The sequence below is a fragment of the Macaca thibetana genome, chromosome 14, assembly GCF_024542745.1.
Source record: "Macaca thibetana thibetana isolate TM-01 chromosome 14, ASM2454274v1, whole genome shotgun sequence".
Taxonomy (NCBI): Eukaryota; Metazoa; Chordata; class Mammalia; order Primates; family Cercopithecidae; genus Macaca; species Macaca thibetana.
Window position 1 is genome coordinate 115,726,216 of NC_065591.1, and position 23,378 is coordinate 115,749,593.

A 23,378-nucleotide genomic window follows, 5' to 3' on the forward strand; every position below is an offset into this window, starting at 1 on the left:
GAACCCAGGAGGTGGAGCTTGCATTGAGCCGAGATCGCGATACTGCACTCCAGCCTGGGGGACAGAGGGAGACTGTCTGAAAAAAAAAAGAGTAAACAATGCAACACAGTGTGCAAGTGAGCCAGAATTTGAATGACTTCATGCAAGCATCCATTACGTGCTTTAGAAATCAGGGATGGCTATGTGGAAGAGGTTACCACCAACGGCAAATAGAAATGGTACTTTTAGATAGGTGGAGTAGAATGATTATAAGCAGGATATGGAATGGAGCAGTGTGTTTGTGGGACATTGAGACTGTCCTGAGGAGAATATTTTTCCTGAATAAGAGTAAGAGACGATGTTGGTGACATTAGGTAGGTAAGGCTTTGATCTGGATGAAATTACACTATAGTTTGAAAGCCATGAGGAATAATTTAGGTATGAAACTTACTCTTTTTTGTTCTGTTTTTAGCTTTATTGAGGTATAATTGACATACAAAAACTGCACATGTTATGTACACAATTTGAATAAGTTTGGACATGTGTACACATATGATTCCATCACCATAATCAAGATAATAAACATAACAATCACCTCCAAAAGTTTCCTTTGTCTTTGTTTTTGGGGGGCATGTTGGCACACACGCACGTGTGTGCTTGTAAAAAACGTGTAACCACAGATCTACCAGAGATCTTGTTTTCCTGCCCAAATGTTGCATTTCCCAGATCACCCTGGCCTGCCGCGACCCCATACTGCGCCTGTACAAATCCCCAAGACCAGGCCAGCTCACACCGTAATCCCAGCTCTTCGGGAGGCTGAGGTGGGTGGATTACGAGGTCAGGAGCTCGATACCATCCTGGCCAACATGGTGAAACCCCGTCTCTACTAAAATACAAAAAATTAGCAGGGCATGGTGGCGGGCGCCTGTAGTCCCACCTACTGGGGAGGCTGAGGCAGGGGAATCGCTTGAACTCGGGAGGCGGAGACTGCAGTGAATAGAGATTCCGCCACTGTACTCCAGCCTGGCCACAGAGTGAGACTCCGTCTAAAAAAAAAAAAAAAAAAAAATCACCGAGTCCCTAGCAGGCACACACACACAGGCGGCTGGACGTTGAGAGGCGCACACCCACAGGCACCAGCATGCCAGCAGGCCACCTACCGGCAGAAGCAGAACGACACAGATTTTTTTAAGAGTCCCATTACACTGTTAACTGGTATTGAATTTGATTTTTACCACTTCAACCAAGAAGTACAATAGTGTAGATCAATCACAGTCCACTGCTCCCCTGGCCACAATGGAGGATTACGTGAGTTATATTTAGGCTGTTTTATTGCTTTCCTGCAAATATTCAATTTAGAAACAAAGGAAGATGGTTCATTGGTTTTGGAGAAGCTGTTGAAATATAAGCATGAGGTCTGTCAAGCACTGATTTGATTTATTATTTTTAAATTTCTAACACTAATATGAGTAAGATATAACTTTTCAGGAAGTATCTTGGTCCTCTAAAATCAGCTAATAATAGTCTGGGCTGTGAACAAATAGTACTGGCTTGGAGTTTCTAAGAAATGCAGAATTTCAAACCCCACTCAGACTTGCTGGATCAGAATATGCCTTTTCACAAAATCCTTTATTGCCAATAGGCACAAATCTTGATTGCTAATCGACAAGTTTAGAATTGACAAAAATTCCCCTGGAGAAAAATTAGACAACTGGGTAAATGCCAACAGTAATTGCTTCTTTTCTCAGGTGCTTGTGTTCCTAGAGAAATGGAAATCCTTGGAGAATGTCTGTCTCCATGATATTTGGTACCTGGCATATCTAAACCCAGGACAAGTGTTCACAGTACAGCAATCAAAACTTCTCAGGCCACTGTGAAAGGTGAAGATGTTTGCTAGAGCTAGAGAAACACAAACTGAAAAGTGACAACCGGAGATGCTGATCAGTGGTGCAGATTCATTTCAAACGTGAGTGAGATGTCTTAAGCTTTGCCTTCTCAGGACTAAAGACTGCAGAATGCTGACATGGTACCTACGACTTCCAACACCAACATTGGTGCCATTCTCCAAGTCAAAGAGAGCAAGTTGCAAATAAAATTTGGAATTGAGGTTTCAGGAAAAAGAAAGGTGAGTATGTTCATCTCACACTATGATTTGATGCTGTTAGGTCTAGAAGTAATCACTGTAAAAACTGTAGGAAATATTTCTGAGTACTTTCGTTCATTCATTTAATCAATCATTTACTCTTAAAAACACTTTTTAAACTTTCAGTGATATGCCAGATATGGGCTAATACTGTGAATACAGAAGAGAAGAGGTCTGATCCACTGCCTGGCTTACAGTACAGTTCAGTCTTAAAATATGCTGTTTAGAAATTAGAGTTTTCTGAGCATGCAGTAGAAAGGTCCAATCAATTACAAGGAATTAGAGAATGGTTCTATGATTATTACAGTTTTGAATGATATGAAAGAAAACAAATGTTTGCCAGACAACAGAGAAAGTAATTTGTAAGACTGTTTTAAGTAGAAGGAACAGTAAATAAAAAGGCAGACAGCTAAGTGAATGTGACAAATTCCAGGAACTGACTGAAGCCAAATGTTTCTCTCACAAAGGAGGAAGATACAGGACCTAAGAGTAGAAAGAGGTGAGCGATCTTGGATATTTGCTTTTAATCATAAGATAAATTAAGAACATCTTTTCCCTAATTTTTCTGAAGGTGGATCATCATCATGACATTGTTAAATATATTTAATGGCCAGAAATAAATAGCCTCTTCCTTTTTTAAGATCTCAAATTATTAGAATACCTTTACATTGATTAAAGGGTGTATTCTTTTTTAATAGGAGAAAAAGGCATACGAAATGTATTAATGTGTATATATGTGGAAGCCATACACAAAGTATGAAACTCAAGAAGGACTAGCTGGTTGAGGCTTAAATACTCTCTTCAAGGAAGAGAGATGTGTGGACCCAAGAGGTAGACATTATTCTGTAAATGATTCTCTTTGGAAGCTGGATGAGATGGACAAGTTATGGAAGGTGAGGGGTGGAAATGCATGGGGACACAGGCGGTCTTATTATGCAGATAAAGTCCCCCAGGTCATCTCTTGGAGCTGCCTTCAGAATAAGAGATGAAAAGTCTGTCTGTGCATGGTGATGACTCCCAGTCTCTTCTCTGGTGGTTAATCTTTCCTGGTTATCTTTCCTGGATTCCAAAGGAGGGGGTCTTAAGACAACTGCATTTCTTTGGGAAAGAAGCTTAGTTAGATAAGGAAATTCCAAAGAGTCCCACTCATTACTTTGGGGAAGAGGATCTGAGAGACAAGGAGGTGGGAGAAGGTCAGAGACAGCCCTTGGTTCTGAAGCTTATTTCCAAGGCCTTTTAAAGCACTCAGCATGCCAGAGCGCCATATTTTGCGGAATCATTTTCTGCACCCCAACATCACTTCTCTTCTCTCTTAGGAAAAAGAGTCCTTCCTTTCTAAATCTAGCTCTTGTATATGTAATCCATACCCCATTATTTTCTTCTTCTCTGAGACCTTTCCCCGTTGAATTATCTCCTCTGTGGCTAGCATCTTCAACATCTACAGGGTGTATTCTTAAGTCTGTCAAACACCATACACAAAATAAACACCTCTTCTCTTTTGTTTCCCTTTCAATGTATAAAAGTGTCTGCTAATTATTTCATTACCTTTAAACATTTTCCAAGCTCTTCACAGCTTCTATACACCTTTCATCTTGTCAATGCTCCTCCTTAAAAAAGACATTCATGGCCAGGCTCCATGGCTCATACCTGTAATCCCAGCACTTTGGGAGGTCGAGGTGGGCAGAATGCCTGAGGTCAGGAGTTCCAGACTAGCCTGACTAACATAGCGAAACCCTGTCTCTACTAAAAAATACAAAAGTTAGCTGGGTGGGTGGCAGGTGCCTGTAAGCCCAGCTACTCGGGAGGCTGAGACAGGAGAACTGCTTGAACCCAGGAGGTGGAGGTTGTGGTGAGCCAAGACCACGCCACAGCACTCCAGCCTGGGCAACAAGAGCTAGTGAGACTCTGTATCAAAAAAATTAATTAATTAATTAATTAATTTTAAAAAAAATTCATCATTAAACATAAAGTTCAAAATTTAATATGATAGGCATAGAATAGTACTTGCTAACCTCATAGTGCCCATAGAAGATGGTAATATTTGCATAGCATCTGGGGTAAGAAATTTACCCCAGCTTGTGGCAAATGCTGACCACTAAGAGGCTGTGGATGCCACAGGCTTCTCTTCATGACCCCAAGGACTAAACACCAGCACTTTAGCGCCATTATAACACATTCTAAGTCCATGGCACAGGAGTTGGGAAACTATGTCAGAGATCTTATTGGGATTAAGACTCATCATACTCTAGAAATTGTCTTTTAATAAATAAGCTATGAATTTTCAATTGCTTTCCTTATCATCTATTATTCTATGGACTCCATTGGATTATTTTAAAAAATGTCTTTATGCTTTTATATAAACTACACTCAACCCAGATATCTTATACGGGAAGAATTAATTTTTAAACTAAGCTTAGAAGTTAATAAATATTTTCTCTGCTACATTTTAATTTGTTTCGATTCTTTTCTCAAACCTGGATGATCATCATCATTGATTTAGAAGTGTTATCTGTGTGATTTATTTATATTTATTTTATTTTATTTTTCAGAGAGGTCAGATCTCCAAACCTCAACCTCAAAGATTCTGATTCATTAATCTGGTAGAGTGGTAGAAAATCTATATTAAACAACACAAACAGGAAAAAAATTTGAAAGTTGACAAAGAGATTTGAAAATATTTTCAAAGTTTCAGAAACTACTAAAAGATATCTGAACTAGAATACAACTATCAATTATCAGAATTACAGAGGGGGTAGCAGTACTAGTTTAACTAAAGTAAATCCACATGCAGTTTGGAAATTTATAATGCTCAAAGTTATTAATTCTACAAATAGCAATATGAACAAATTACTTAGAACTATAGCAGTAAATTTCGGATGAACTAGAAACAGAAACTGTTTGTTGGAGCTATTCCACAGAGATTAAATAGTCTCTGGGAAACAGGACAGAGCGTATAGGGAGGTGATTCTGGAATGTTTGTTTTTCATTATAATCATGTTTACATTTTTATATTAATCCTTTTTTTGTAAACACTTCAATCCCTCTAGATGACTGTGATGATCAATCATATTGGGAAATACCCGAATTAACAAACACTCTTTGTGTTCAAATATTTTCTTCTACATCTGACTATAAAGCAACAAGCCTCCCATAACTCTTTCTTGTCCAGTGCATATTCTGAAAGCCTGTGCCACCTGCCTGTATAAATTAAAGATAAACTGTGTCTACAGCACATTCACACCAAGCAATTGAAATATTAGTGTTGATGTAAAATTCTCTGATTGAGACAAGCTGTATTCTAGAAAGCAAGGCATTTACTGATCTTACATACAGATGTTGAGAAAGGGATATAGAGAATGAAGGCTATAACGTCCATCTTGAGTTTGAGTACAATAATTGTAAACTTTTGAGAATCAATATCTTGACTCCCCTTTGATATTGCACTAAGATGATATTTTCCATAAATCCTCAGACATAAAAAGCAGTAGCTAAATGTTCTCTTCAGGAATTTGTTGATATATTTCTCATAGTAATGCATTTTTTCTTTTTAAATAATTTTTTAAAATTTCAATACACACCATGGAATACCACTCAGCCACAAAAAGGAGCAAAATAATGACTTTTGCAGCCACTTGGATGAAGCTGGAGGTCATTATTCTAAGTGAAGTAATTCAGGAATGGAAACCCAAATGTCATGTGTTCTCATTTATAAGTGGGAGCTAAGCTATGAGGATACAAAGGCATAAGAATGATATATTTATCCAGTCTATTATTGATAGGCATTTTTACTCCACGGAATACAATGCAACCATAAAAAGAACAAAATCATATCCTTTGCAGGGACATGGATGAAGCTGGAGACAATTATCCTTAGCAAACTAACACAGGAACAGAAAACCAAATACTGCATGTTCTCATTTACAAGTAGAATCTAAACAATGAGAACGCATGGACACATAGAGGTTAACAACACGTGCTGGGGCCTTTTGGAGGGCAGAGGGTGGGAGGGGGGAGAGGATTAGAAAAAACTAACTAATGGGTACAATGCTTAATACCTGAGTGAGTAAATAATTTGTACAACAAACCCACATGACACAAGTTTACCGATATAACAAACCTAAACATGTACCTCTGAATTTAAAATAAAAGTTAAAAAAAATTATATATTGATGTATTTTTTAAACATATCGATCATCCGTTTAGATGTTATATCCAGGAATTGAATTATTTTAAATCTATACATAAGTTTAAGAGACTTAATATCTTTATAATAATGAATCTTATTATCCACAGATATGGTAAATCTCTTCTCTTATTAAGGTTTTTAAAAAATTAATTGATACATAATTGTACATATTTATGAGGTACCTGTGGTATTTTGATAGATGCATACAACGTGTAATGATCAAATCAGGGTATTTAGGATACCCATTGCCTCAAACGTTTATCATTTCTTTGTGTTGGGAACATTTTAAACCTTCTACTTATTTAAAAATACACGATATATTGTTGTTAACTATCATCACCCTACTATGTTATTGAACATTAGGAACTATCTTTCTATCTAACTGTACGTCATGTACCCATTAATCCACTTCTCTTCATAATTCCACACCCAGCCAGTCTTTCCAGCCACTAGTGACTATCATTCTACTCTTTATCTCCATGAGATCAGCTTTTCCAGCTTCCACATATGAGTGAGAACATAAAATATTTGTCTTTCTGTGCCTGGTTTATTTCACTTAACCATCAAATTACAGGATTTCATTTGCTTTATGGCTTGATAGTATTCCATTGTATACGTATACCACATTTTCTTTATCCATCCATCCATTGGTTGAGACTTAAGTTTGTCTAACTTATCTTAAGATTACTTAAAAGTTTTAATCTATAGCCATTGTATAAGTTTTGTTTTATATTTTGAGGTATTTGGTGCTAAGTTATTGCTATTTCATATGATATTATTTTGTGCTTCTTTTAAAAACAAATTTTAATATAAAGAAACAGAAAATCTAATGTAAGGGAGTAAAAAATAGTATGCTGTGCAAACATTAACTTAAAAAGTATTGTGATAGCCTGACAATGCTAAAAATGCTGACATGAGACAAAGGAAGATTTAAGCAAGACAAATGATTAAATATAACTTTCTGTATTCCATAACAATAAAGATTTTGGTAAAGATTCAACAACTAAAGGAAGAAATTTAAAAATCAGAAATTTGAGTGGGAGACATGGACATACTTAGCTACTAACTGTTAGAACATCAGACAAAAATATCACTATGCATATGAAATATTTCAACAACATAATTAGTGAATTGAACATCATTGAAATGTATATATTAAGGGACCACAAAATCGGGCAATGTATTCTTTTAAGATGTGTTTGGAATATTTATAAAAACTGACAATATGTTGTATTATAAAGAAAATCTCAACAATTTGAAATAACTTCAATGATTCAGAGTATGTTCATTAGCTCCTATGAAGTTAAGACAGACATTTTTAAAAGCCCAACTTCCGTAAAGTTAACAGTTCACTTCTCTATAATCCGTGGAACAACATAAATATAAAAAAGAAATTATAAAGTGTCTTAAACTGTATAATATTGTAAGTTTGATATATCAAAACTTGTGACCAGTAGCTAAAGTAGGGCTGACAGGGAAATTTATACCTTATATGCACATATTAGAAAAGACCATAAATAGAAGATGTTGATTAAGGTTCAGTTCAAAAATCTAGGAAAAGGACAGGAAATCATGCTAATGAAATGAATAAAAATAAAATAAATTATTAGAAATAATTTAAATAAAAATAAATATTAACATAAAATCAACATAGTAAATAGTTAACTTATTAAAATTGATTAATAAAATTGACAAACTTCTAGCATAAATGATCAAGACAAAAAGATAACCTTAATTTATTGGATTCAGGAATGAAGAAGCAAAAAATTTTGCATAACCTTCAAATATTTTTTAAATGTTAAAGAAATTATGAAAAACATAATGTAAAATATTTCATAATTTGTAAAGTAAGCAACTGAATTGAAAATTCAATTAAAAAAACTAAAAAGAAAGATACAATCTGAATATATGATATCTATTAAATAATTCATTCCATTACTGAACTTTCTTACACACAAAATACCTGTAGATCTAGAGAGCTACGCGGATGAATACTTCTATACATTCGGGATTTCTGGTCGAATATTTGTTGCAAAGAAATATAATGTTTTTGAGATTCATGTTAATAAACGTATTTGTAATTTATATTTACTTTTTAAATTCTCAATAGTATTCAATTTAATGTATATGTACATACACATACACACACCACAACTCATGCATCTACTCATCTGTTGAGTAGATCTGCTGAGGAAATAGTACATAGGGGGGCAGGTAAGAACTGAGCCCAATCAGTGTGATCATGCCCAGGTTCCCCAGCTTTGTGACCACATAGATTCCCAGGAAGACGACAAAGAGGGGCAACGGGAGCTCTGACTTCTCTGTTAGCCCAACCAGAATAAACTTAGTCACTAAAGAATGGTTTTCTGCTGCCATTCTTTGATCAGTTTCTGCAAGGGAGAGAAAAAATCTTTCTAATTTTTGGTTGTTTTGAATAAGGCTGCCATGTACATTTTGTACGTGTCTTTGTGTAGACAAACGTTTACATTTTTCTTGGGTAAATACTAAGAGGCAGAATTGCTGGATTTATTTAGTTAAAGTCTGTTTAAGTTTATAAGAAATTGGCAAACTCTTTTCCAAAACAGTTGAACAATTTCACACTCCCCGCCAGCTTTGTATGACAAGTAGAGATGCTCCTCACCAACACCTGAAATCTTCAGGTGTTTTTTTGTTCTGTTTTTTCTAATCTATCATGGTCTATAGTGTTGTCTCATTATGGTGTTAATTTTCATTTCCTTGATTACTAAAAACATTGGATATATTTTCACAAATTTACTGACCAGTCATATATCTTTTCTGTGAGATAGCTCTTCTGGTATTTCACCAGTTGTTAATATTTGGTTGTCTTTGTACTATTATTTGCATATGTTATTTAGATATTTTAGATAAAAGTCCTTTGTCAGCATATGTGTTACCTTGAGCTTGCCATTTCGTTTTCTTAATGTCATTAATTTTGATGAAATATAATCAAACCATTGTTAGTTTTTAGTTCTTTCGCTTTTAAGATTTCTTTCTAAGAAATCATAAACTTTTCCAAGATATCAAGGATTTTACCAGTTGTTTTTCCAGGTGTTTTATAGTTAGTTTTTACGTTCAGATCTGATTGATTTCAGAATTATTTTGGTGTAGAAATGTGTTAAGAAATGTATAGATTTTCTAAACTTTGTATTTTTTTAAATAATTTGACTCATTCATTTGAAATGTAACTTTAATGAATCCAATAGCCATATCATTTATTCACTGTTTAACAGAAAGGGGATCACACTTGTAATTCTGTTTTTTAATTGTGTGTCTCTACTTTTTACTCTCTTCTAATTCACAAAAGTTGAAGAAAATGAAAGGAAATACTGAGGTAATAAGATTGTTGTTTCTGTACGTTGAAATCAGTAATTTCTTACTATCTTCCCATTGTTACCCTCTTGATAGACATTAACAACATAAGATTGACCTTCTTCACTTACTGATTTATGAGTCTGCAAATGTTATTTAGATAGGTAATAATGTTCTCTTTTACAGGTTTGAAAGTCATGACACAAAGAGGCTATTTGACAGGCTCGGGGTATTGATTAGTAAATGATGGGGTCAGAATTTGAACACAAGCACTTTGACTTTAGAGCCTGTCCATTCAACAACTGCTCATTCTATTTCCCTCAAGGGATGTCAGAGATACTTCACTGTAGCTCAGAGATGACAAATCATAGAATTGTCACCACTACAGCTGATAGATATTCACAATGATAATTATAAATGTTATTTCATTTTAATAGTATCTGAAAATATGAATGTTTGATGTACAAATCTAGATTTCTTGATAATTACATGAAACATTGAAGTCTGATAATAATAAGACTTCTGTTCATCCCTGACTGGAATTAGTTTCAGGTTATTAGAGGTTACTGTCTGTAGACAGGGATTGTTCTCCCCAAGTTGTCACTCAGTCATTTTTACTTGTTTACGTTGGCTTCTCTAAGAATTTAAGTTTGCAAGTATTAGCTTAAAAATATTGGAGACCATTGAAATATTCAAAACAGAAAATAGACACTCAAAGTTTTTAATTACTATAAACATAGGTAAAATATTATAATATCAAATACCAGTTACTAGAAAATAAAGATTAATACATGCTAAATTGGGATAAATTATGCTTCAGTTAATTGAACCAGAGTTAAATGATCATATATAAACAAGGGGTCCCTTTCCTACAAAAGGAGAATAACAATACAATTCACCCAAATACCATGTTTTTTCTCTCCCTTGCAGAAACTGATCAAAGAATGGCAGCAGAAAACCATTCTTTAGTGACTAAGTTTATTCTGGTTGGGCTAACAGAGAAGTCAGAGCTCCAGCTGCCCCTCTTCCTCATCTTCCTGGGAATCTATGTAGTCACAATGCTGGGGAACCTGGGCATGATCACACTGATTGGGCTCAGTCCTTACCTGCACACCCCTATGTACTATTTCCTCAGCAGTCTGTCCTTCATTGACTTCTGCCATTCCACGGTCATTACCCCTAAGATGCTGCTGAACTTTGTGACAGAGAAGAACATCATCTCCTACCCTGAATGCATGACTCAGCTCTACTTCTTCCTCATTTTTGCTATTGCAGAGTGCCACATGTTGGCTGCAATGGCATATGACCGCTATGTGGCCATCTGTAGCCCCTTGCTGTACAGTGTCATCATATCCAATAAGGCTAGCTTTTCTCTGATTTTAGGAGTGTATATAATAGGCCTGATTTGTGCGTCAGCTCATATAGGCTGTATTTTTAGGGTTCAATTCTGCAAATTTGATGTGATCAACCATTATTTCTGTGATCTTATTTCCATCTTGAAGCTCTCCTGTTCTAGTACTTATGTTAATGAGTTACTGATTTTAATCTTCAGTGGAATTAACATCCTTGTCCCCAGCCTGACCATCCTCAGCTCTTACTTCTTTATCATTGCCAGCATCCTCCGCATTCGCTCCACGGAGGGCAGGTCCAAAGCCTTCAGCACTTGCAGCTCCCACATCTCGGCCGTTGCTATCTTCTTTGGATCTGCAGCATTCATGTACCTGCAACCATCATCTGTCAGCTCCATGGACCAGGGGAAAGTGTCCTCTGTGTTTTACACTATTGTTGTGCCCATGCTGAACCCCCTGATCTACAGCCTGAGGAATAAAGATGTCCACGTCGCCCTGAAGAAAATGCTAGGGAAAAGAACATTCTTATGAACAGAAGTACTATGAAAATGATTGCATTAGATCTAAGTTTTTGACTATTATATTGTATGAAATGATGTCTTTCACTTTAGCGCATCTGTCAACACTCTTTCTAATTTGGGGGGATTTTACGGACATTATTTCTTATGCACATGGTCTATTTTACGCCAATTCCGTCTCATTTTTTCTCTTATAAGGATTATGAAGACATATTTTCTTAGAAGAAATAATAAGGTGACATAGTGAATTAGTGGCATAACCCACTAATGCCAATTCCATTCCCTTTCCCCTTTTCTTTCATGTAATTGATTAAAACATAGTCCTCAACATAATAAAAATACTCTCTTCTGGTGATAAAATACTAAGCTTCAGTTCTAAAGGGCTGTTCCCTGGAAAATCTAAAAACACATTACACTAATCATATCAAATAGAGCTGGTCAGGGTCTCCATCAGTCATGGATTCTATTGTTTTGAGCCAACACAAATGCTAGCGTGAATGTATTTCTTCTACTTACAGCTGCTATCTCTAAGCTAAACCAAACTATTGGAATGGTATTGCCCATGTACCTCAGGGTAATCAACACAACATAAAGTATGCCAGAATCAGACCTACAAAAATATACTTGTAAAGGCTAGAAAAACTTAAATGTTATTTCTTCAGAGAACTCTTCGAAACTCCAACTAAATTACTTTGTACACTATCCCTCTCTTCTTGCTCTCGGATACTGTCTCCTTTTCTTCTCAGCACATATGACTTATGATAATAATATGATACTTAAATGCTTATTCTTTTAATCTTTCTCTGTTGAGTTGGCTTAAGCTCTAATAAGACATAGAGTAGACACTCAAATAATATTGATTGAAAATAGTACCAGACACCTCAGACATCCCATGTCAGATCACCTGCCTACCTCTCACTTCAGTCTCTTACACATCTGTTAGTTCTGTGCAAGCTCAAATTCAACTTGCATTAACAGAATTCCACTTTAAATATCCACCATGAAACTTTTTTCATATTTTAAAATTAACATTATTTTTAGGACAGTTTTAAATTTATCACAAACTTTTGATGATAGTAGAGTTCCCTTGTCCTATATAATTTTTCCTATTACTAACATCATATATTAATATGCTACATTAGTTACAATTAATGAATCATTGAAACATTATTAAATAGCATCTATATTCTTTTGTTTATTTACTTGTTTAATTGAAACAAAAAATTATATTATTTGTGGTATACAGCACTGATGCTTTGATATATGCATACATTGTGGAATGACTAAATCAAGCTATTTAACATATGCATTGCCTCATAAATTTATTATTTTTTTGTGGTGAGAACATGTAAAATCTACTTTCTTAGCAATTTTCAAATATACAATATATTGTTATTAGATATACTTGCCTTGTTGTATAATAAGTCTACTGAACTTATTCTTCCTGTCTAACTGAAATTTTGTATCTTTTGACCAACATCTCCCCAGTTGCCATCCCTTCCCCCAAACCCTGGTAACCACCATTTTACTCGCTGCTTTGTTCAGTTCTACTTTTTAGATTCCACACATAAGTGAGATCGTGCACTGTTGGTTTTTCTGTGCCTGACTTATTTCATTTAACAAAATATCCTCCAGATTCATCCATGTTGTAGCAGATGACAAGATTTGTTTTTTTAAGTCTGAATAGAATTCCATTATGAATATACACCTCATTTTCTTTATCCATTCATGTGTTGATGGACACTTACGTTGATTACATAACTTGGCTATTTTGAGTAATGCTACAATAAACATGGGAGTGCAGATATCTCATCAACATACTGATTTCGTTACCTTTGGATATATAACCAGCAGTGAGATTGCTGGATCACGTGGTAGTTCTATTTTTTCTTTTGAAGAAACCATACTGTTTTAAATAATAGCTGTGTGAATTTGTATTCCCACCACCAGTGTGCAAGGGCTCTCTGTTCACATTCTAGCCAATGAATTGGGTGGAGGCCCAGAGCTCAGGGCCCTGAGCAAGCCTCGGATGCTCCGGTCCCTGGATCCGCCTTTTAAATTCTTATTCTGTCTCTTTCTAATTCCTCTGTCTCCACTGGACTCAGGGTACCCACCGGGTGGTGTGGGGATGGTTTCCCCAATACTAATCCGTGTCATAGTATTTCTCAAAACATTTTAGCTTATATCATATACTTTTGTTCTTTGTTAAGATAGCTTCAGATATTCTAAGGCAATCAAAATTCCATATGACTTCTAAATTTGACAGACTTGCAAGCAAAAGTAGTCAAATCCACAAGTATTTTTGGAGATACCTATGCCACTCTCTCAGTCACTGATAGAACAAATAGAAACATTTTAAGAAAGGATTTCAAAAAGCATGATTTATTAAAAAATCCAATTGACACTGTAGGTTCTATCAAAATTAAAAATTTTTGCTCCTCCTAAGACATTGTTAAGAGATTAAAAAGATAAATCTCAGAACATACTTGCAGATCAGGTATCAACTAAAGTTTTGTATTCAGAATATGTAAAAATTCTCAAAACTCAGTAATAAGAAAACAACCCATAAAATGAACAAATATTTGAATTCATCACCATTGTTACAATGATGGCAAATAAACATCTGGAAACATACCACAGTACACCTATTAATTAGAATGACTGACATTAAAAGTATAAGCTGAGGCTGTGCACTGACTGGAACTATCACAATCTGGTAGTATGAATCTAAAATGATACAGCCACTTAAACAAACAATCTTCCAGTTACTGAAAAATTAAACATATATCCACTATATTATTCATCCTTTCCACACTGAGTAGTTACTCAGGAGAAATTAAACATATGCTTATACAAAGACTTGTACATTAACATTCACAGTAGCTTTATTTGTCATAGTCCAATACTGGAAATGATACAAGTGTTCCTTAATTGAAAATGCTTTGTGGTTTATTCATCCAAATCCATACCACTCAGTAGTAAAAACATTGAACAATTGATACACAAGGCAACATGGATGAACCTCAAAATAATTATGCTTAGCAGAAGGAGCCAAACCTGCACCCCATCCCCCAGAAAAAAGTATGTCTATATAATTTCATCTCTGTAAAATTCTAGCAAATGCAAATTAATCTATATTGACAGAAAGCAGATGATTCTTTGTGTGAGGACAGAAGTGGGGCATTACAAAGGGGCAGGAAGAAAACATCTGTGGATAACAGATATGTTCCTTAGCTTGGTGGTGATAATTTTACATATATTACATACATACATACATATAATATACACACATATGTAAGTGGTGATGTTTTCATATTGTATATATGTACATACATTTATATATATACATATGTGTGTAGCAAGATAGATAACACCAAGTTGTGTATTTTAAATATGTAAATATTTAAGTATTTAAATTCACAAGTGTTGACCACAAACATTCCAATCTAATTCTAGCCTGAAAATTTTCAAAAAGGTCAAACTTTTTAATCTGATAAATATTTAAAATTTTCTTCCACAACAGAAAGGATAATAAGGCCTAATTATTTAGTTCATTCATGCAGTACATCCGCATTAACTGATGCTTGGTGAGTGGAAGAGACGGCCTCATGACACTCCTGAGAGGAAGACCTGAGAACAGACAGTGCAAATCAGGAAGTGCAGCCTAGAAGCTTACTCATGGTCACTCCATCGTTGATACTAATCTCAGCTCTTCCTAATACATTAGGTTACAGGAGAGGAGAAAACTGGGTAGTTCAAAGCCCTCCTTACAGGTGCACGTCTGAATTCTGCCTTTACAAATTAATGTGTCTGCAGACTCTAAAAATATCCTTACAAATGCAAATTATTCTAGAAATTAAAGAAATGAGACAATTGCCTAAGAAAAAGTAGTCTCTGCTCACATTACAGGGAAGGGGGTGCCGGGAAGGCAGGGGAGAAGATAAATTTTCCTCGATTTCAATTTCAAAGACCCACCCAGTGTGTTCAAACCATTTATGAAAGAAGCCATCTTGTTGAAGTCCGTTTACTAGCTACCTGTGTTGTGTCAAGCATAATTGTTATTGCTAATTTTACAAAGGCATTTTAGCCGTGATCTTTGAGATGTAGGAGTTCACCAGTCAATGGAAGAACCAGGCATAATAACCCACAATAAAATGTGATACTAATAATAGGAAAAACTTGTATAGGGCTTTCTATGTACCACACATTAATGGAATCACACATATTTATTAACTCATTTACACTTCATAACTATACTATATAGTAGATATATCTATTATCTGCATTTTACATATGAGGAAACTGAGGCATGGAGAAGTTAAATAGCTTCTCAAATGTTACAAAGATAGGAAAAGACAAAACCAGGGTTAGAGCCCAGGCAATCTGACTTCAGCAAACATTCCTTTAATTATTTCAGCATACAGTCTACTGCAATTAGCTTAGCACAAGTGTGATAAGAGCACAAAGCCGTGAGTTATGAATTCTGTTTATGGGACTCTAGGAAGGCTTCGCAGGTAAGTTACATGAGAGTCAGATTTTTAATGATGAACAAAATTTATCATGGAAAAAAAGAAATGAAAGAATGAAGGAATATAAAGCAAAGGGGTGATATGAAGCACCTCAAAGGGAAGCCAACAATTTGACATAGTCATGAGTAACAGGGAGAAAGAAGGGACTGGCATTTTGCTAACATAATCATTAATCATGGCATGGGTTCATGTAATGTCAAAGAGCTTGATTTGAGTTGGAAAACCAACAAGTGACAGCAAGAATCAATTCAATAATGAATGCAACAGGGTTGCTTAAATGCTTTTGTTTAATATTTACTTGGTTTTCTTACCAGGCTATTTGTCATCAGATAGGTCCCATTGGTTCAAGTATCTCAAAACCGATGACTGATTATTAAGCACAATCAATTGCTAGTTATCTTGGGCCTCCAATTGCCGCTGTTTTTCTGCTTGCCATCTTTTGTGAAAGAGTGAACAGGGAGCATTCTGGTAGGACTTGTAATGGGCCTTACGGATATGATTGTGGAGTTCACCTACAGAACAGGGAGTTGCTTGGCTGCCAGTGACTGTCCCGAGATTATCTGTGGAGAGCACTGTCTGTACCTTTCCATCATTCTTTTCTTTTTCTTTTCTTTTCTTTTTTCTTTTTATTTTTGGTGGGGAGTGGAGGGGGCAGTCTATACTGGCAGTCTTAGGAATCTCCCTCTTAACAAAACCTATTCCTAATGTACATATTATACTGAGCAATCTCATGGACATCTCAAGAAAGCTTATGACTTATTCTGTGGTTTGAGGAAGACAGGGCTCAAGCTGCCCAAGGAGGAGGAGGAAGCCCCGAGGAAGAAGCTGTCATCTGAGAGGCCCTTGTGGAGGACTGCAGCAAACATCAACGCCGGGGTCCTCCTGGTTGTGGTGCTCTTTGTTTATGGCTAGTTTGCCTGAACTCTGAGCCACTAAAATACTTAATAATTATTAATAAGTAAGCCAAGGATAATTTTATGAATTTTCTTATAGCTTGTTGTCTTGCAAAAGGGAGATGAGTAGTTGGTAATTTTGTCTAATGAAATGACTAAAGATTTGATATTTTGCTTTAATTGTTTCTTTGTATCATTAAGAAAAAGTTGGGCTGGGCGCGGTGGCTCAGGCCTATAATCCCGGCACTTCGGGAGGCTGAGGCAGGCAGATCACCTGAGGTCAGTCAGGAGTTTGAGACCAGCCTGACCAACATGGTGAAACCCCGTCTCTACTAAAAATACAAAAAATTAGCCGGACATGGTGGCAGGCACCTGTAATCCCAGCTACTTGGGAGGCTGAGACAGGAGAATCGCTTGAACCCAGGAGGCAGAGGTTGCAGTGAGCCGAGATCATGCCACTGCACTCCAGCCTGGATGTGACAGGGCGAGACTCCATTTCACAAAAAAAGAAAGAACAAGTTGACAATTTATGAAACTATTAAGTGACCCTATACATGTGTAAACCAGACACTTAGAGTCTAAATTATTGTTTCCAGCTTTATTTTGGTATAATTAAAAAATAACAATTATATGTCTTTAAGATGTAAAAACAAAAAAAGAAAGGAAGGAGCAGTGAAAGGAACACTAGACAGGTGAGTTAAATGTCATCACCAAGAACACTACGGAAAGTTAAGGAGGCTTAACTGTAGCATATAGGCTGTGGATCATGGGGATGAATTCAAGGTGTTAAAGCAGAGAAATGTCAGGTAAGATTAGTTTGCACTGAAAATACCTGTCAGGCCAAAGATTACATTGTACATTGCTTTAGCAAAATACAGACAGCTCTGCTCTTGTACACGACTTCATTATTTCATATCCACTGGGATTTGTATTTGGGCCCAGATCAGTCATCCTCAGAGGCCTCCTCTGCTCTGCAATTTACCTCCTGGATCCTTTCCCTTCTCCTTTCTGATCTCATGCAGCAATCATGTAATGAAGCTACGGAAAAATCATAAGATTTCTGGTTTCTTTGTTGTTCTTTTTTTTTGTAGAGGTGGCAGGGGGATGAAGTTGCACTCTGTCTCCCAGGCCGGAGTGCAGTGGCACAATCTTGAGTTCACTGCAAACTCTGCCTCCCAGGTTCAAGTGATTCTCCTGCCTCAGCCTCCCAGGTAGCTGGGATTACAGGCATGTGCCACCATGCCAGGCTAATTTTGCATTTTTAGCAGAGACAGGGTTTCGCCACGTTGGCCAGGCTGGTCTTGAACTCCTGACCTCAGGTGATTCTCCTGCCTTGGCCTCCCAAAGTGCTAGGATTATAGGTGTGAGCCACTGTGCCTGGCCTGTTCCTTTGTTATCTTTCCGATATATCACTATGTTTTTCCTCAGTTAGAATTATCTTCTATTTTGTTATATATTATGATGTTGACTGATGCAACTCTAGAGTTCTTGAATTTTCTAAGGTTAAACTGTTGCACAAGTCCTTGTGCATGTTAATCTATGTGAAAGTTGGAAAGAGAAAAAGGTAAACAGGTAAGCTTCAGGAGAAGCAGAGAACCTCCTTTAGAAAAGGAGTTCCAGTCTGAGTGAATGGTAGGCCCCAAACAACTCTAACCTGTAAGAACAGATAAAGTGATATTTTATCTTAATGAATGGGAAACTTCATGGTTAGCCGGATGTGAGTAACGCTCATGCACATAAACCACAGGACCACTGGACTCATGATAAGTAGAACACTGAAGACCTCAATGTCATCTGTTCATAGACCCAAGTGATCATTATCACTGACCTCCTCTCAACCATCAACTTTTTCTAGCTAGTGGTTTACCATCTGTACAGAATTTATTTCCTGGTTTATGATAATGTTAGTAACATATTCTCCTAGGGACCTCCAAAATCCAAAATAAATATGTAAGCAGTCTCTTTTCCTGCCTAGACTTCATAACACCATCTTATGCAATTTGCCATTTACTTCTCTGCTCAAACATTCTCCATCTGCTACGCTGTCTCCTCCTCCTCTTCCTCCAAACCACCTCTCAGTTGAATCTTTAATCATTCTTTCAAGTATATCATTTTTTTCTGGAACTTTTTAAAAAACGATTAAAATATGAAATCAAAATGAGATATGTGGAGTGTCAATTAAGAGGGTAAAATTGTGTCATCAGAGAATATTACAACCCACACTTTGTGCTCATCTCCCCTATTTTGTTTTCCTAAGTGTCACTTTTTTAAATGAATGAAAATGACATATACAGTGGCAGGATGGCAGACTAGATGCAGCCAAGAAGTTTGGCTCGCATAGAGAGAACATGATTTCAACTACCCCAACAGAACTTGACCACATATTGGGAGAGAAAATGCGAATGTGAATGGAGAAAAGACGCAGTCACCAAGGCTGAAGAGAGGGGAAACTGGGAACCCTGACTGGGGTGCCTGAATGCTAGGGCTGTTTCCTGGCCGTGAATGGTGCCTGGGAAAGGAGCGAGTGAAAGGACTGGGGGACTTCTTGCTCTCGCTGTGGACCTCTGGGGTCTTATCTGCAAGGGATCCCACACCCCTAGGGACATATGATCTGGCAGAGGGTCTCCCTGAAGATTACATAGAGACAGAGACAGAGCTGCAACAGGCACACAGCTGGGAACCTTTGAGTGTGGGTCAGCTCCGACAAAGCCCAGCCATAAGCACCTACCTTCTAGGGCTGCCCATCTCTCTCTGAGAGGCTCTGGCCCCAGAGAGAAGGCAAGGCCTGCTTCCCTATGGGACTGGAGTACATCTGTTCTGCAGGCCCACCTGCCCATCAGCTCCTTCCAGTGCTCCTGCCTGGCTGCCCCCTAGGAGTGTGTATACAGTGCAGTCTCTGCTGCCCAGCTTGGGTGCTTTGCTCTACCTAAGTGCATTCTGGCAACCTAGCAATCCTTTGAGTCCCCCAGCACACCGGGAATCCAACCCCAAGGGTCCAGAAGAGGGAGCCACAAGAAGGTCCTGGCCCTCCAACCCAGGGCGTGGCCCATGGCTCAGGATCCCAGAGCTGGGATCTGGGCTAATGAGGGAGTAGCCCAGAATCTCAGAACACAGAGGAAGTAAGTCGCACAGTTTGATGGGCTGGTATGGGACCTAGGTGGGCCTCCCCCAACAGGGCTGATTCGTTAAAAGTATGTTCTGTCTTTGTACCAGACCTCCCCTCAAAGGTGCCCCACAGCCTGAAAGAACTAACAACAACAACAAAATCACAGGCATATCATGGAATATGCAACTCCTGTCCCCCAGTCCAGTGTGTTCTGGCAGCAGGGACATCTGGGCCAAGAGGCCATCTGGACTAAAGGTGGGGTGTGGGGCCCTGGTTGGCAGCTCTGGCCCAGACATGAATACCTCGGTGTTCCTTCTCCCCCTATTACTGTTTCACCAGAGCTGTCTTAGCTTCAGATCTTTGTGTTTCTGAGTCTAGGGTCTGTACCCTTGTTTATAATAAATGCAATCATTTGGGAAAAAAAAAAATCACAGGCATAGTGCCAGTGATCAGAGGTGGCTCCCCAAAGGACCAGGAGCGGACCTGGGCCCAGAATCAGACCAAAAGAAGGATGGGGTCACCTCTCTCTCCTTGACACTATAGAATACAGCTGCAAATGCAAGGATACACAAAGGAGCCCAGCCTCCAATAAGAGCTCATCTACCCCCTGTTGCTCTCTGGCGCCGTCTACTGGATCACAGCCCAAAGTACAACACTAAAAAACAACTAATTCTCGGGGCTGTGAAACCAAGGACAAAAATTCAACTACAAAGACCCTGTCCAGAGCCTTGCCCTCTGAAAACTTCCAGAAATGAAGCCAACTGACTACACTCAACTTAAACCACAGTTAAAGGAACATCCGCCTTTCCAGATGAGAAAGAATTAGCACAAGAAGTCTGGCAATTCAAAAAGCCAGAGCGTCCCCTCACCTCCAAATGAGCCCATTGGCTACCCAGCAATGGTTCTTAACCAGTCTGGATGGTCTGAAATGACAGTCATGGAATTCAGAATCTGGATGGTAAGGAAGCTTATTAGTTCCAGGAGAAAGTTGAAACTCAATCCAAGAAAGCCAAACACCCAGTAAAACAATCCATTGTAAGATTGTAAGTAAAATATCCATTGTAAGAATGACCCAAACTGAACCTCCTGAGTTGAAACATTCACTACAAGAATTTCATAATACAATCAGAAGTAATAACAACAGAAAAGACCAAACCAAGGAAAAATTCTCAGTGCCTGAAGACCAGTCCTTTGAATCAAGTCAGTCAGATACAAATAAAGAAAAAAAAAGAATTAAGAAAAATAAACAAAACCTATGAGAGATATGGGTAAAGAGACCAAATCTATGGCTTGCCAGCATTCCTGAGAGAGAAGGAGAGAGAATAAGGAACTTGGAAAATGTATTTGAGTATATAGTCCATGAAATTTTCCCTAATATCACTAGAGGTTTACATGTAAATCCAAGAAATACAAAGAACTCCAGCCAGATACTGTACAAGACAACCATCCCCAAAGCTCATAGTCATCAGATTCACCAAGGTCAATACAAAGGTAAAAAAAAGAAAAAAAAAAGTTGTTTTTTTTGAGACAGAGTTTCACTCTTGTTGCCCAGGCTGGAGTGCAATGGCATGATGTCAGCTCACTCCTGGGTTCAAGTGATTCTCCTGCCTCAGCCTCTTAAGTACATGGAATTACAGGTGACCACCACCATGTCTGACTAATTTTGAATTTTTGGTATAAACGGGGTTTCACTATGTTAGTCAGGCTGGTCTCGAACTCCTGACCTCCAGTAATCCACCCACCTTGGCCTCCCAAAGTGCTGGGATTACAGGCATGAGCCACTGTGCCCAGCCAAAGGAAAAAAATATAAAGACAACTAGAGAAAAAGGGCAAGCCACCTACAGAGGGACTCTCATCAGTCAGTCTAGTAGCAGACCTCACAGCACAAACCTTACCCAGAAGAGACTGGAGGCCTATTTTCTGCAACCTTAAAGAAAATAAATTCTCACCAAGAATGGCACATCCTGCCAAACTAAGCTTCATAGGTAAAGGAGTAATAAAATCCTTCACTAACAAGCAGATGCTGAGGGAATAGGTTTCAACTAGACCAGCCTTACAAGAGGTCCTTAAGGGAAAGATACACATGGATTCAAAAGAACGATACCTTCTACTGAAAAAGTATATTTAAGCAATAGCCCACGGGCACTATAAAGTAACAATCCAGTCAAGTCTACTTAACAGCCAGCTAACAACACAGTGACAGGATCAAAATCACACATATCAGTACTAACTACATCAATGTAAACAGGCTAAATGTTCCACTTAAAAGACACAAAATGGCAAGCTGCATAAAAAGACAAAACCCTACCATCTGTTGCCTTCAAGAAGCCCATCCCATATATAACAACACCCACAGGTTCAAAGTAAAAGGGTGGAGTGAGATCTACCATGCAAATGGAAAACAAAAAGAATGGGAGTGGCTATTTTTTTTTTTTTTTTTAGATGGAGTCTCACTCTGTCACCCAGGCTGGAGCATAGTGGGGTGATCTCGGCTCACTGCAAGCTCCGCCTCCTGGGTTCACGCCATTCTCCTGCCTCAGCCTCCCGAGTAACTGGGACTACAGGTGCCCACCACCACGCCCAGCCAATGTTTTGTATTTTTGGTAGAGACGGGGTTTCACCGTGTTAACCAGGATGGTCTCAATCTCCTGGCCTCGTGATCTGCCCACCTTGGCCTCCCAAGAGTGGCTATTTTTATATCAGGATAAAACAGACTTGAAACCATTCTTTACAGAATTAGAAAAAAACAATTCTAAAATTCATATTGAACCAAAAAAGAGCCCACATAGTCAAAGTAAGACTAAGCAAAAGGAACAAATCTGGAGACATCACACTACCTGATTTCAAACTATACTATAAGGCCATAGTCACCAAAACAGCATGGCACTGGTATAAAAATAGGAATCTACAAGGAACTTAAAAAATTTACAAGAAAAAAATGAATAAGGCTGGGCATGGAGGTGCACTCCTGTAATCCCAGTAATTTGGGAGACCGAGGAGGGTGGATCACCTGAGGTCAGGAGTTCAAGACCATCCTGGACAACATGGTGAAACCCCGTCTCTACTAAAAATACAAAAATTAACTGGGCATGGTGGTGTGTGTGTAATCCCAGCTACTTGGGAGGCTAAGGCAGGAGAGTCTCTTGAGCCTGGGAGGCAGAGGTTGCAGTGAGCCGAGATTGCACCATTGCACTCCAGTCTGGGTGATAGAGCGATACTCCATCTCAAAAAAAAAAAAACACACACACATCAAAAAGTGGGTGAAGCTTATGAACAGACACTTCTCAAAAGAAGACACTTATGTGGCCAACAAACATATGAAAAAATGTTCATCATCACTGGTCA

General features: G+C 37.8%; 1 protein-coding gene across 1 annotated transcript; it reads left to right on the plus strand.

The window, feature by feature from the left end:
* The first annotated feature begins 1,844 nt into the window (after positions 1-1,844).
* LOC126934797 (olfactory receptor 8G5) lies at positions 1,845-11,870 on the plus strand. Its single transcript, XM_050755617.1, has 2 exons — positions 1,845-2,104; positions 10,569-11,870. Exon 2 carries the CDS (start codon positions 10,583-10,585, stop codon positions 11,516-11,518), a length of 936 nt encoding a protein of 311 aa, XP_050611574.1. The 5' UTR covers positions 1,845-2,104; positions 10,569-10,582; the 3' UTR covers positions 11,519-11,870.
* The last annotated feature ends 11,508 nt before the right edge of the window (positions 11,871-23,378 follow it).